Here is a 15,050-nt window from a genome sequence, read left to right as displayed (position 1 = left end):
TTTTCCTTGGACTGATGTCAATTACCTTACGACAAATTCAACGTACAATACTACAGGGTGCAACATCGTCGTAATTTAATACTGCGAAGCGTAACATCATCGTAATGTAATACTACAAGGGATAATATCATCGTAATATAATACTACACGATGAAATATCTATGTAATATAATACTGTGGGATGTAATATCGATGTAATATTGTAGGGCGTAATATCATTCCCCCCTTGGAACATTCATCCTCGAATGTTGACTGATGCTCTTATCATTTTCATAAATTATAGCTCTTGTGAATACCTTAATACTCTCCTTGCCATTTAGGTAGTTGTTCTGTAAATAAATCCAAAGGCCAGGGCATTCCCCCCTTTAGGTCTCTTTCCCACGCCATGACTTGTGATCGAATTCTTCCAATCTCGTAATTGTTGCTATCATCTATCATGCAGCCTCTAGATACTGACCTTGTAAGTGTGCTTATACGACTCTTCTCACCTTTTTCCTCCAGCTTTTAGCCAATCTCTAGGCCTTACTTTATAAACATATACAAGGCTTAATAGGATGCCTCTCTAGCATCTATAGGTGTACTGAAGTTCTTCACTCGGTACTTTGTAGAACTTGCGAATATAGCCATATCTTATTTCATAGATCTGGTTATCCATTAGTATGACTTTACTGCATCTATGTAGGTCATACTATGCCATAATTCTTACTTCGATTTATCGTTACTGAGGTCTGCAACCAACTCCAGGTTACTCTCGTTGCTTATCCTTAAGACTGATGGTTTAATCTTATCTCATATTGTTGAACTTTTATCCATCTATTGTTGATTCACCTTAATGTTGATTCATCATCTACCATTGATAACTTGATCTTTTATGTAACACCTCCGCTAGGGCTCGCGTTTCATCGTGGACATATGGAGTGATTAGATTGATCCACCTAGGGGTGATACTATACTTCCATAACCATACTTTATAGCATCTCAATGTGACTCACCTTATATGGGTATTTTAGTCCCTTATAATTCATGAAATCCGCTTTTCCCTTTTTTTTCTTCTTCAAATCATTACTCAAGCGAAGGCCGAAACGTCATCCTTTATTTATCACAGTTACACCCTCATTCTGCTACCAGGGCAACATCCCATCTCTTCTAAATGCTACTAGTCTTAGCCTCTTTTGAGTTCATTCAGGCTAAATTGAGCTTTCTATAACTTAGAGGAACCATTAGCTCCTTTGTTTTCACGGGCTTAGTCCCGAGGACTTATCCATTTTCGTCAACTTCTCATTTGCCTTCTTCTTATCCTTACTCTTGTCTTTCTAAAACCTTGTCATTCTATCATGCTTTAGCTTGCGATCGATTCCCTTATGCTTTTCTGGAACATCAAGCGAGACATCACATCGTCTCTAACTCTTCTTTTACTCTCTAATTAGACCTTTCGGTACTTAGAAACTATAGGCTGGAAGGTATGCTACTGACGATGCTGTTATCATTCCTGGATACTGAATCCCAGCGCTTCTAGTCTTTTACCTCAAGTATGGACCATTCTCATTCTTCTATACTTGAGTATTTCGTACATTATTCACCTTTACCTTACTTACATTAAAATATCATCTCACATTCTTCTATCTCTCTTTCATAACCTCCCTCCCACACAGGTATAAATCACATCCACCATTTGAAGCTCTATTATAATACTTTCACCTTTGGTGCCTATACAATCCGGTGGGAGCTCCATACTGAATTCTTATGAGGCTGATATTTTTCTAATTGGCTTTATCGTAGAGTCTTTATAGAATATGGTTGTTGTGCTATCTCTCTTGTACCTCTAATATTAAGAGTGATTCTTCTATGTTCTCAATCATGATTCCTATAACTTCTGGGTCCAATAATCAGATTCCTAATTTACTTCGTTGATGTAACTCTTTAGTTTCTTCCTTCTTCTGATCGGCCTTTATATCGGCTTAAGTTATCTCCCGATTTGTAGTTCATGGTATTAGTTATTCTGTTTAGCCTTTCATAGGCGCTAGGGAATATGCATGATACAATCCTTTAACAATTTAATCTTTCGTTTATGACTTGGGTTCAATTCTTTCTTTTAATGTATACCAGAATCTTCTATGGCTGTATATACTGCATGTATAAAACTCCAAACCCTTAAGTGCATTCATAACGTAACCAACTCTGGATCATTGATCGAATAATTTCTTTCATTCTATTTTAGCTTTCTTTCAACGTAAGCTATCACTTTTCCTGGACTTTCTGCCCCCTTATTGCTCCATACTTAGCTTATCTTAGTGCCCACACATGCCAGAGTTTTCATGCAACTCATATGATCTCGAATATTATTTTTAATTTTACTTCCCGTTCACTAGCCACGATAGAATCCACTTTCCTTTGGAGTGCTTACAATATTGTTGTGAGACTGTTGTTACACGACCATTTCCTCTTTAGGTCGTTGTGCTTAGGTTGAAGCCTTATTCCTTATTTCCTCAGCTAGTCTTTCGTTGTAGTACTTAGGGAGAACCCTTGACTCTCGTAAAGTCGTGAGATTATTACGGACCTTTTGATGTCCTTCCTTACCTATAATCATCCGTAGTTGCTTACCTCTGTGCCCTTATGCTTATAGGGTTGCTTCTAAACTGATATTTTGACTGCCTTCCTAGTGACACTTTATTGTATCCATGTAATACTCATGTGGTACCTTTAACTACCCCGACTCTTATTCGAATATATCTCAAGTATAATAATGACATTACTGCGAGGCTGAATTCTCCATGTTGGGGTTTACTACATTTATCTTGCATGATCTGCTGATTTGTCTGTAACTTCTTGTCTAGTCATGACTAGGCTCTTCCTGAATCAACTACTAACTACTCGTCGGCCCGTTCTCATATCCATATTCCTTGTAATCTTTCTTGGGTTATTTCATTGTCTTAACTTACCTCACGTACTAACTCCTTATCTATCAATAACATCCCATGCAAGAACCCTTACTTCCCTTTTTTGACGTCTTACTTACATAACGTTCTAGAATCATAGCATATCTGTAATGTTTGGATAAGTGCAATCTCATCCCGTTCTCATTTTTATCGCATTCTTCCTTTATCATTCCATATTCCCCCCTTTATGGGAGTACTAAGACTTGGAGCTATGACGACCTACCTATAGATATTTTTCCTCTTCATCTTTAGGGTCCTTTCACATCATCCATGACCCTTACTCGCCTTGCGGTAATCCTTCTGTACCAAGTATAACAAAATTCCTCACTCGCGATGGTGACACTTAGTGTAACTGGCACATACAGTCTCTTAAGCTTAACTTTGCTCATATTGCTTGCTTTAGGAAAGCGTCTCCCTGAATGACCATTCTCTAAATTCATCATGGATCTCCTTCTGTTGTCCATTCTATTATTGCCGGAATGTAATCTGAAATTCTCATAATGCTGGGTATTATCAAATCACTCAGTTCCTAATTCATGTTTAGTTTATCTTGTTCACCAGTACATACTGATTTCTATTACTCTGGGGTCTAACTTTTTCTTCGTTTAATCACGTTAGAGTCGTGAACTTATTTCTCGAAATGAGGATCTGACTGTATGGCCTATACTCTTTTGTTGTCTTAAGGCCCATCACCTTTCGTCTCTTTCTTTATTTGACTATAGGTTCTGTCACACTCTACCGTTGTCATCCATGTATCACATCTCACTCATAATTCTTCCTTATCTCTTTTCTCATTACTCTGCTAATATTTCTATATATCCCTTTCTTGTGAAAACTTCAACACGACATTCTTTCTCTTTTATCTCTCCTTGTTTCATCCATCGGCTCTTCGGGTTGCTCAACGTCCTCGCTCTACTAGGGACGAGGGTCATGCTAAGATAATATTAATCCCTTCAAGGCTTTCAGTGCCTATCTTCTGAATTTTTTTGATCATGCTAGTATTCACATCTAATTGTAATATTCTAGAGTGCACAATCTGGGTGTCTCACAAGGAGATCTATTAGCACATTTGCAATATCCTTCAGCAATGTCAACTAACACAAACAATTCATCCACCATTTTGGGTTACTCTAACCCCAGCCGGGTCGTGATATTATGTCCTTCTCTTAAACCATATTTGTTAGCTCCAATAGGGCATAACTTAGATCGGTGTGGCCAATTATACATACCTCTGTTACTATTGAAAGTAACTCAAAAATGCTTATATCTCTCTTCCTGAATGGTAAATAAGGATAATCTTCATTATTTGGGTACCTCGTACCCTCTTTTACCTTGCTTCCTTTACTTGTTGAAACTTGTATTTATCTTCTGAATCTCTCATTGTCTTTCACCATAAATGTGGATAGATATTCTTGTCTTAAGGCTTCTTTTCCAGAAGCTCACCAGGTTCTTCTGACTCAACTCTTTCACAACTGCATTAAATCCCTTACCAACCATCTTTCTAAATGTAGGCATCGCTGTATTCTGAATAAGGTCGAGTTTAGGAAATTGTGTTCTTACAACTGTGCTCTACCACACAATCTAGAGTAAGAAGAAAGAGTGACAATCCTAAATGCCCCATAACATCCTACTTATAAGTGTGGTGCACGACACACCATAAAGAAGACTCTACTAGACACGGCTTGTAGACTCCCTAGGACAGAACTGCTCTAATACCACTTTTGTCACGACCCAAACCGATGGGCCGCGATGGGCACCCGGTACCTTACTCAACCGAGTACCAACATAATGTATCTTTTCATGTCATACTATCATAGATAACTGAGCCAGAAGGCTGCCGTAAGATAAGTAGAATACAATATGTGATACCAAGTTATACATAAGACATACGGGCCTATAAGGCCAAAATAATCACTCGTACACTGAACATAGACCGACAAGGCCATATAATCTTTTACGTACATGACATCTGTCTACAAGCCTCTAGGAATACATAATTTTCATAATGGTTGGGACAGAGTCCCACCATACCAAACAATACACATCTAAATCATACTAACCAAACAAGCAACTCCGAAGCAAATGGAGTGCACCAACATCTTCCGCTGAGCTGATATCTTACTTAGAGGGCTCTTGACCTATCTATCGGGACCTGCGGGCATGAAACGCAACGTCCCCAGGCAAAAGGGACGTCAGTACAAATAGTGTACCAAGTATGTAAGGAATGAAAATCAGTAAATAATAGACGTGAGAGAAACAAGAAGTAAAAGACTCGACATGTACGTTTGCATAGCTTTGTGAATCATTTTATTTTTATAATGTCATGCATATGTGTATAAATTCCATACTATGCATGGGTATATGTGTGCATAACATCATCAAGCCTCTAAGGGTATCCCATCATATCATCTCGACCATTGTGGGTAAATCATCAACGTATACCAGCTGATCAGGTGGTGGTGCGTATATAACGTCATAACATTTTCCCATATCGCATATATATATATATATATATATATATATATATATATATATATATATATATATATATATATATATATATATATATATATGTACATGAATGCAATGCATGAGAAGTACGTCAACAAAATTTCTTGGAGTGTCATAAGATCATTATGCCTTTAAATAATATCATAAAGTAAACTACTTCAACTTGCGTATTTTTCTGAGACCCGTGAACAGATGATAGAATAATATGACACATGGAGAATCAAGAACATAAGCATCTCTAGTATTTCTATGAATATGGTCATTTATGAAAAGTGCGCATTTGCTCGTTTCGTTTGTGTCGTATTGATCATGCCAAAAGAAAGAAGGGATAGTCTTAACATACCTGAGCCGATTCTCTTGACAATCCTTCTAACATATGATAATTGCAACAAAACACGTGACGGCAAGACCGGAGTAAGGAAAAATCCGGTAAGCTTAGCATCACCAAACAAATATCTCATTAAGAAGGCTTCATACTTTAATGAGATTAGAAGATCTCTCAAAGTTAGGAACTCCATCCGTTAGCTTGTCGAAGACTTCATATAAAATCTTTGTTGAATCTCTTATTCCATCTCTCTTTAATGAACTAGAAAGATGGAATTTTTATCTTATTGAGTAGGCCCCACAAGAATGACTCGCCCTTGCCTAATTAGGCCACCTTACCACATAATTCAAGAGTCATTATATGTGTATAGTGGGCTGCCACGTTGGGCTTCAAGAATTCTATCCAAATATCTTAATTAATTCCTTAATTAATTTATTAATCCCCATTAACCAATAATTACCTAATAATCCACATAATTGAGAATTATCTCAATTTACTTAAATACTACTCACTTTTAACATACTTTATATACCTTACTATCATGTTCATATGGTACTTTGTATGGTACTAGTCTATAATTCTCGGGTATTAACACTCGGCCCGTATTTTATCTCAACATGTCAAACTTGGACGAAAATTTATTTTCTTTGACTTGCTTCCCCTCTCACCTTCACGAATTTACTCATCACTTGTTTGAAATAGCATAATTCTTATAATCTCCAAATAATCTTTTTCTTGGACTGATGTCAATTACCTTACGACAAATTCAACGTACAATATTACAGGGTGCAACATCGTCGTAATTTAATATTGCAAAGCGTACCATCATCGTAATGTAATACTGCAAGGCGTAACATCATCGTAATATTATATTGCAGGATGTAACATCATCGTAATATAATATTGCAGGACGTAATATCGATGTAATATTGCGGGGCGTAACAAAACCATTCGCTTATGGGTTTGTGTTGAATGGTTTATGTTTAAGAAATTGGAGGTCATCAAATAAGGGGAAGAATCTTTTAAAATGCTATAACTGTAAATGAATATGCTATTTTTATAATAAAGCAAAAGTACTATTATATGTATAAATATTTTTTAATAAGAATTCTACCGTGTAGAAATCTCAAACTTTTAAGATTTCGATTGTTTCTTTTATGTTGTTATTCATCTTTTGTTTACTCCTAAGTCACGAATTTATTACCATTATGATGCAGAGGTACAATTTAAAGGAGGGTGTGGGATGGCTTTCTTTTACCTTGTCATTAGCAAATTATCGCATATTTGCCCTTGCCATTGACGGAGCTCTAACATGAAACGGGAGTGCTTTACGTGTCCAAATTATTTGAGAAAAAGATATCTAAATTTACCCTCAACTTTTTGACTACGGTCTTTAAAATTACTCTAAAGTTGGAACTCAAAGACAAAATTGAAACTTTCTCCTAACGATGGAAGTAACATTGGACAAAAGTAATAGAGCGCCAAGTAGCTCAATTACTGATATTACAGGGAAAAGTTGACTATTTTCTCTATTAAATAAAAGTGTGACTTTCGATAGATATAAGAGAGCACAATATTTGAATTTGCTTTATTACTCTCATGGAATTATGGCCTAATCTGCACCACTCATATGGCAAACGGGGCGGGGGCGGGGGCGGGTGCAAGGCAGTGCGAGATTAAAGCTATGTGGGTGGGGCGGGTCTATGCGGGTTTAAGCAATTTTTCCTCATTGGTCCATTTGATGTTCTGCAAATTATCTGCTAAGTGCTAACCCTTTCCACTTTTGCATTGCTGGAATCACCATCAACATTCCAGGAATTTTTCTTGGTTGGTCTATTTGATATTCCAGCATTTTATCTGCAAATTTTCCAATCTGATACAAAATCAACTCTTCCCAATACCTGGTGCTATTAGGCAAAGACAGAAGGGAACTTGACTGCAAGATCCACCCGTCGAAAGAAAGACAAGTCGGCCAAATATCGCAAAGTCTCGATATTTATCCCCGATCAAGAAGGAAACCCATAAGGACCTCGAATTTTTGGTGCACTCGAGAATTGAGAGAATCAAATTTTACTAACAAAGTTTCACGACGGGCATATTGATACTTGTAGTGACACACCTAATCAACCAATTAATATTGTGCAGTATCTTTTAAAGAAAAAACGACTTTGAAGGTGACAAAATTCTAGGTTGTACGTACTACCAGCTAATAATCGATGCAGATCAAATTAGAAAAGAATGTACCCAACATAATGAATGTCATTAAATGAGAAAAGCAGTATGGCATTGCCAAAAGATACTAGAAAGTCGCAGAAAACAATTTAACACAATGAAACGATGGGTTATGTAACAAAGAAAGCTATAAATTTAACTACAACCAGGACCTCAAAGTGCTCTGTGATTCTCTCTTATGCAAAACTTTGTGCACAGCTCTCTAAGCGCGGACCCCCCTGTTAAGATTAACCATGCGACCTGATCCATCCATCTGACTTCCCCTCGCACCTCCACCACTCTGATATCTTGAGCCTTGACCACCGTAAGTCCCCCGTGCCTGATTAGTACGGTCCCTCGATGCTTGCCCTGAAGCTGATCTACCACCTACATATCCTGTTCGGCCACCACCGCCACCTTGTCTGCCTTGTGAGAAGGAGAAGTCCTGCCACTTACCAGCACCAGCAGCTGCAGAAGCATAATCTTGGCCGTCCCTGCGCCTCAGGGGAATGCCCTCCAATCCACCACCACCCATCCTCGATTCTGTTGCTCTTTCATTACTTTCTGCTAATACTGACAGCTTTTCCGTTAACTGGAATGCCAAAGACTGCAGTCTTGTATGCTCAACATCGTGAAAGACTATGCATCGGGATGGTTGATCCCAGCTTGCATGAAGCTCCTCAGAAATCATCATTTTGCTCACGATGCTATGGATCTGTGAATCTGAAAGGTCAAACATCCCTGCAAGCTGATCCAAACTCAAAGAATTATAAGAAGAAGAATATGTGAAAAGATAGGTCCTCAGTGCCTCTTCTTTTATTTTGCCCCTAAGCATCTCAAGAACACTATCCTTGTTGCGTAGCAGCCTCCACACGTCGAGGGAGTTGATAACATCAAAAGCCTTTTCAAAGTTTCCTTGCTTGAGGGCCCTTGTCGCTGCCATTACATGGTCCCTCACATTTTCAGGTGGGCCGGTGAAAGTTTGCCTCTCACTCACTTCAAGCAATCTCCGGAATGTCTTGCTAATAACCCTGCGCTTCATGTCATGGCTATTAGCTGCCATGTTTGGCACTTCAAGAAGCATTGCACATGTCAGATGGACGGCCTCAAGAAGCTCAAGATTTATATGCATATGATACGGCATCTGACGCCTCCTCTCCATCCGCTCCTAAAAGTGTCCAACATGCATAGTTTAGAAGCTTTGGTGAGAATCATAATGAAGAAATTTCACAAAAAAAGAAAAAGAACTATCTGATAAATGAGCCAGTTGAGGGTGCAATCCGATATAAAATATATGATTATTTCAGTTACTATGAATTCGTTCGGACGAATTTGGCTAAAACTGATGGAATTAATTCAAAGTTCTGCATCGTTCTTTTAAGTTTACTATCCCTGGTTTACTCCCGAGCATCCTTCCAAAGAACAAGTTTTGCTAGTTCCGTTTTCGAGACATTATGTCAGCAGTTAATGTCTAAAATCTTTTAAAATAACAAAAGTTAAAACCCTCTAAACTCCCGCATGTGTGAGGAATGGTTCCCAACAGGTTCCTTCTACCACACGTGGAGAAAGCAAAATAAATAACAAATGATTTAATTCTTAGTTATTCAAGTATAAGTTATCATTTTAGTTCCTTTATTACCCAAACTCTCTGTTCAGGTCCACCACCTCCACCTTACACATTTCTTCACTTCATCAAATTCTCCTCTAAAACGTTTCTTCTTATTTTGTCTTCTCTCCAAATTTCACTTTTGTCAGCATTCAACCACAAAAATGGTTCAAGCAAAGCATAACCATATATTCTTCAAGTTCATGTCTTTAGCACTACACACCCAATTTGTGCCCTGATATGCTTTCAATTCATTTTCTAATTTCCCATAATTTCCTTTGCCTACTAATAGCAATTTCCTCTTTCAGCTATCACAAAAAGTACAATTCCGAAGATAATATCACAAATTTCACCTATCTGTCTCTATTAGCAGGACTTTCAATCTGCATTATTATGCTGTCAAATCTTAATTGCCACACCTATCAATTCTTGGCTCTTTTCTTCATTTTCAGTCAAATGGTTGCCAAGAATTACGACTTCTCACTCGCAGTAGTGGAAATGGCATGGATTATGCTAAGGATTGACTACTCAGGAATCTTTTGGCTTCTTTTTCGTGTCTTCTCTTATGAAAACCATGAGGGAACGCCTCAGATTTAAGTAGAAAAAGTTACAGAGTATTGCCCTTTTACGGGATTCTAAAGCTACAACTTTAGATACCCACGTAAGTCATTAAGTAAACCAACTAATAAACTGATCTTTCTTTTCGAGTTTCAACTAGAACCTACTTTCTTGTTGAACTGCGCAACACAAACACTCAGAAACAGATGCTAGCTACTACAATTATGAAGTACAATAAAGCAGCTAATCTCAAAACATAACAAAGGAGGAATATAATGGCACGTAATAAGAAACCTGTTCTGGGGTCTTCTCATGATAACGACTTTGGGAGACACCTTGCGCGAGTAACTCCTTCACCCTGCCGGCAGAATAGAGTTCAGCCAAGCAGCCATGTGCTTCTGCAACAAGTGCCGCCCTGAATGCACAGAGACCGAGCTGAGCCATGGCTCTGTTGAAAAGTATCTGAGTTGAAATGTCCATGTGCTGGATATTATCTTGCAAGTGACTCATCAATAACAAGTCACGGGATGTTGAAAACTCATCCAAGATAGCATGGTGGTATATATCACAGAGCATTGCACGGGCCTTGGTGCGTTCATCCCCATATTTATATATGAGAGAAACGAGACTGTCCATCAATGTCCTGCTGTTCTCTTCAAAAGCAGGTTTCCTGGGCACAAGCTCTGGAGTTGCAACAAATGCAGTTGGACCTCTACTCTCCTCAACCACTTTGTTTTCTTCTATAGACTCTGCCTCTCCTTCTCCTTCCGTAAGCTCAGCCAACTTCCTCATAGCATCATACACTCCTTGTGGTTTATAATAAATGAATTCAACCTGTTTGAGAGCCACTTTCGCAGCACCCTTGTAGTCTCCTGCCCGTTCTAAATAATGTTGGACATTTTGAGCAAGAACCAAAAATAACGGCTCATCCCTCAGCCTCTCAACATACTCACGGGTATGTGGATCAATTACCTGCAAGCTCTTGAAAAATTCTACATCTATCCTTTCAACAAAGGCAACCAAGTTTCCCCAGATCCTTATCGTCCCCGAGTGGTCTGCTCCTTTCTGGGTCTCATTTTCATCTGGTTCCACCATGTCATCAACCACAATGTTTGGGTATTGGGTCAAAACATCGAGGATGGTAAGCATATTCTGCACGCACTTTTTCCACACATTTATAGGCATGTGTCCACTGAGACTTGGATTAACATCAAACTGCGCAGACACAACACTAAACAGAATTTCAAGCTTTTGTGCTGGAGTCTTGGCCACCTTGGTCAAGAAGGTGAGCTGTTCAACCAATTCAATCTTTCCAGTCCCCTTTCTTCCCCTAGCAGCAACAATTTCCTTGAACTTCTTGTTGACTGTCTCCCACGTGATTTGACTTGGATCCTTGAACTGTTTATCCAAAAGTTTTTCTTTCTTGCTTAGCATCTTCTCCCACCCAGTACCGCTCTCCGCTGTCTCATCCCGACTTTCATCTTCGTCATCTTCCTCATCAGACGCAGCTGCAATCTTTGTTGGGTCCTCCTCAAACTCCTCTTCATCATCCTCTTCTTCCTCTTCTGACTCTTCATCATCACCAGCCTCATCCTCACTCTCGGGAGGATTTTCCCTGTACTTGTTAATCAACTCCTCATACTGCTTGTTATTCTTTTTCAGTTTCTGTTTCATCGAATTTAAGGCTTTAGCATTACTACTACTCATCTTCTTCTTTGCCTCCTTATTGGCCAAAGCCTGACTCAAGAAATCCTCCAGCATCACTAGAGCTTTGATATAGAGATTTGGTGCTTTAACTGATTCTGTAATGCGCATGACCTTCTCCAGCTGCTTGTTGATCTTATCAAAGCTCTCCTGCAAGCTGACCCAGTCATTAATCTTCATAGCATTCTTCATCTGATCAACGGTAGCAGACAATTCCTCAAAGCGCTTATCCTTTGCTGACCGGACAACTCGCTTCTGTCCATCTGACTCATCACTGTCGCTGTCACCAGCTGCAAGGTATCTTGACCCAGCTGCTGCAGTGGTAGTCTCAGCCGGCCCTTCATCATCCTCCTGCTCGTAATCACTCTCCTCCTCCTCCTCGGTTTCACTATCGCCCTGCAAATACCATAGTATGAATCAATTAAATAACACCTTCCCTAAACCCTTATACTTTATGCAGAATGAGCTATCCCCAACAGACTGCCATATACAAAAACAAACCACTCATTCACAGCACCTTAAATTTTCTAGGCTCACTAAGCAATTCCTTCTGAACAGTTTAAGATTATATTTCACATCACACTGTTAACACAAACAAGTAAATTGCTTTTCAGCAGAATAGCTGGCAAAAAGTGTGAACAAATACGGATTATCGTGATTTGTATCCAAAGGTCACTTAGACATTGAATAATTGGATTATGAAAGCAATTCAAAACATCCAGATGCAAGTATCCATTCTTTATGTTCGGGCACTTCTTACATCCAATTCAAAACAACCAGATGCAAGTACAATCACATAACAATTTATTATGCCTCAATCAAAAGCTAGCTGGGATCGGCTATATGAATTATCATTATCCATTTAGCTCTATATAGAGCAGATTCATTCCAATATTCAATAATTTAGGATTATCTATCACTAGAGTTCTCATAAATTAATTTTAAAAAATATCTTTATCAATAGTTATCAAAAAAAATATATCTTTACCACTGTAAATTGGTGAATAGATTATTTTACTCATCCAAACACATAAAGAAAGAACTGAATCTTTAATTGAGGTGAAAAAATCATTTACCTGAGTCCAAAAACGGGACGCCATACTTCTTCAAAAAATTCTTCGAGAAACGGAGATAGAATGAGCTGCAATTACTCAAAACAAAAATAAAAAATCAGATCGAGAATAAATCAACAAATACTTCAGCGGTTTTACAAACACCAATTTTGAAGAAGAAAAGATTCGAACCTGTAAGCTGGAACTGTGGTTTACAGAAAGCTTAGCCGAGAAAGAGAAGAGGGAATGGAATTTTACAGTAAAAACCCTACAGAATGATAAGGGTTGGTCCGACTCAGCTTTTGGGCTTCTATGGGTGGGAATATGAAGTCACTAATCGAACAACGCCACGGCCCAATGTAATTCGTTTTGGGGATTTTTACTTTTCCTATGCTATATACGAAACTTTATTACCCTCCCTGATTAAGTTTTAACTTAATTACATGGGCATATATAATTTACCAATTATATACAATTAGTACTAATAAGTATCCCTTTATATTATTATGAATTGAATAGGAATTTATTTATTTCCCATCACCGCTCTCTCTCTTTATCTCTCCCCGTCTCTCTTTCTCTCTCTCCGTTTCTCTCTCTCTTTCTATCTTTATCAGTTATTTTCCCAATTTTCTTCCTTCGTTTTTCTCCGCTTTTTATTCTCTCTTTTTTCAGCAATTTCTTTCATGTTTTACAATTAGTGTTCGAATTAAAATTGTCAATCAATAAATTCTGAAAGCGTTTGATTCTCCACCATTGACAGCCATTAAAAAGCTTCAAAACTATGATTTCGAATTTGAGTTTTCAAAACTATTATTTGTTTGGATTGGATGTTGTTGCAAATAATTGGGAATATTCTTTGAAATTTATATCTCAATTTTAAGGGTGTTTGGTGAAGATTAGACTTGATTTTGGCAGAATTTCAGATTGAAACTCGAAGAAGAAAGAAAAGAAGAACACATGACATACAATATACTTACGAAATTGTATTAAAGTTGTATGTAAATTTTATTTAAGTTATATTATGTTGTAATTATATTTTTTTTATTTGAATGTTATATGGATGTTGAAAAATAGTTGTATAATGTATGAATCATTGTATTAAATTTGTATTTAAGTTATAAATAATATCATTTTACATAAAGTTGTTGATATGTATCAAAATTGTTTTAAGAGATTGAAGTTTTGATTGGAATTTTAGAGAGGAAGACCACATCACTTACAAAATATATACAAATCATATACAAAATACAGACAAACGACATATTGTATAAAATTTGTATGAAAATTATATTTAAGTTGTATGATGTTGTAGTTGTATTTACCTGGGTAAAAATAATGTACGAAAGTTGTAAATAAATTGTATACTATATAATTACTTGTATGAAATTTGTATTAAGTTTATAGTATATTGTTATAGATGTATCATAAAGATGGACATATCACATTACACAAGCCTTTCTCTCTCCTCTTTCTCACTCCTCCATCAAAAGTAGTGATTCTTATAGAAATACTGTATGTAAATACAGAAAATTACCTATACATTCCACCCAGATTATTGTACAAGTTTTATATTGTATATACATATAACTGCGCATCATCATTCTCTGGTAATATGGCAAAAAAATCTTTTATCATCACCTCTCTCTAATATTAATTTATATTTTATTTGTGCAATTTAACCCTAGATTTGTGTAATACACCGTAAATACGTGCATCACGTAGTTGGGGATATGTTTTTTCTATTGGGTATTTAGAGTAATTGTTGTTTAGATATCAGAATGTGGGGTTTGATCGGAACAACTTAGTTAAATTTTGGTATGAAAATTAATACCAAAGTTACGGTCATCACTAGTTAGAGGATAGGGAAAGAGGAGAGGAGAGAAAAAAGGAAAAAAGTATAACTGAATCCCTCAATTTAATCCACTAATAATGGATTGTATATAAATTGTAAGAAAAACTTGTTTAGGACCGGTAATATACAAAACTTGGACAATTTGGTAAATAAGTTTCAAATATTATATAGGAAGGAAAAAATTCCTTTTGTTTTCGGGCAAAAATCACTTTTCGTCCGCGGCAAAAAATTATTATATCTTATAGCCGTAAAAATATATAAATTTTATATATTTTTTGTATATAACACACACACA

The 15,050-nt window shown here is 37.2% G+C and overlaps 1 protein-coding gene and 1 long non-coding RNA gene across 3 annotated transcripts; both read right to left on the bottom strand.

The window, feature by feature from the left end:
- Nucleotides 1–4,823: 4,823 nt before the first annotated feature.
- LOC142174723 (uncharacterized) lies at nt 4,824–6,006 on the bottom strand. The gene is made up of 2 exons (XR_012703758.1): nt 5,791–6,006; nt 4,824–5,088 (listed from the first exon to the last, which is right to left on the bottom strand). It is a non-coding gene; the product is annotated as an uncharacterized LOC142174723 (long non-coding RNA).
- A 2,007-nt stretch (nt 6,007–8,013) lies between these two features.
- Nucleotides 8,014–13,239, bottom strand: LOC107786728 (eukaryotic translation initiation factor 3 subunit C-like). 2 transcript variants are annotated; one of them, XM_075249236.1, is made up of 4 exons: nt 13,096–13,239; nt 12,928–12,992; nt 10,442–12,247; nt 8,014–9,151 (listed from the first exon to the last, which is right to left on the bottom strand). In XM_075249236.1, exons 2-4 carry the CDS (start codon nt 12,949–12,951, stop codon nt 8,207–8,209), a joined length of 2,775 nt encoding a protein of 924 aa, XP_075105337.1. In that variant the 5' UTR covers nt 12,952–12,992; nt 13,096–13,239; the 3' UTR covers nt 8,014–8,206. The 2 variants fall into 2 exon arrangements, with proteins under 2 accessions (XP_075105337.1, XP_075105338.1); XM_075249237.1 differs by lacking the exon at nt 12,928–12,992 and having other exon boundaries at nt 10,442–12,288; nt 13,069–13,171.
- Nucleotides 13,240–15,050: the final 1,811 nt, after the last annotated feature.

Source organism: Nicotiana tabacum, chromosome 3 (genome assembly GCF_000715075.1).
Source record: "Nicotiana tabacum cultivar K326 chromosome 3, ASM71507v2, whole genome shotgun sequence".
In the NCBI taxonomy this organism is placed as follows: Eukaryota; Viridiplantae; Streptophyta; class Magnoliopsida; order Solanales; family Solanaceae; genus Nicotiana; species Nicotiana tabacum.
Note: the sequence above shows the minus strand (reverse complement) of the source record. Positions and strands in the feature narration are given on the sequence as shown.

What these genes read in the sequence shown, in the direction of transcription:
- LOC107786728 (XM_075249236.1), bottom strand. Translation starts at nt 12,951, where the DNA reads ATGGCGTCCCGTTTTTGGACTCAG. An exon ending in CGTCCCGTTTTTGGACTCAG is followed by an intron (nt 12,248 to 12,927) that starts GTAAATGATTTT and finishes TGGTATTTGCAG; the next exon opens with GGCGATAGTGAAACCGAGGA. An exon ending in ATGAGAAGACCCCAGAACAG is followed by an intron (nt 9,152 to 10,441) that starts GTTTCTTATTAC and finishes GGACACTTTTAG; the next exon opens with GAGCGGATGGAGAGGAGGCG.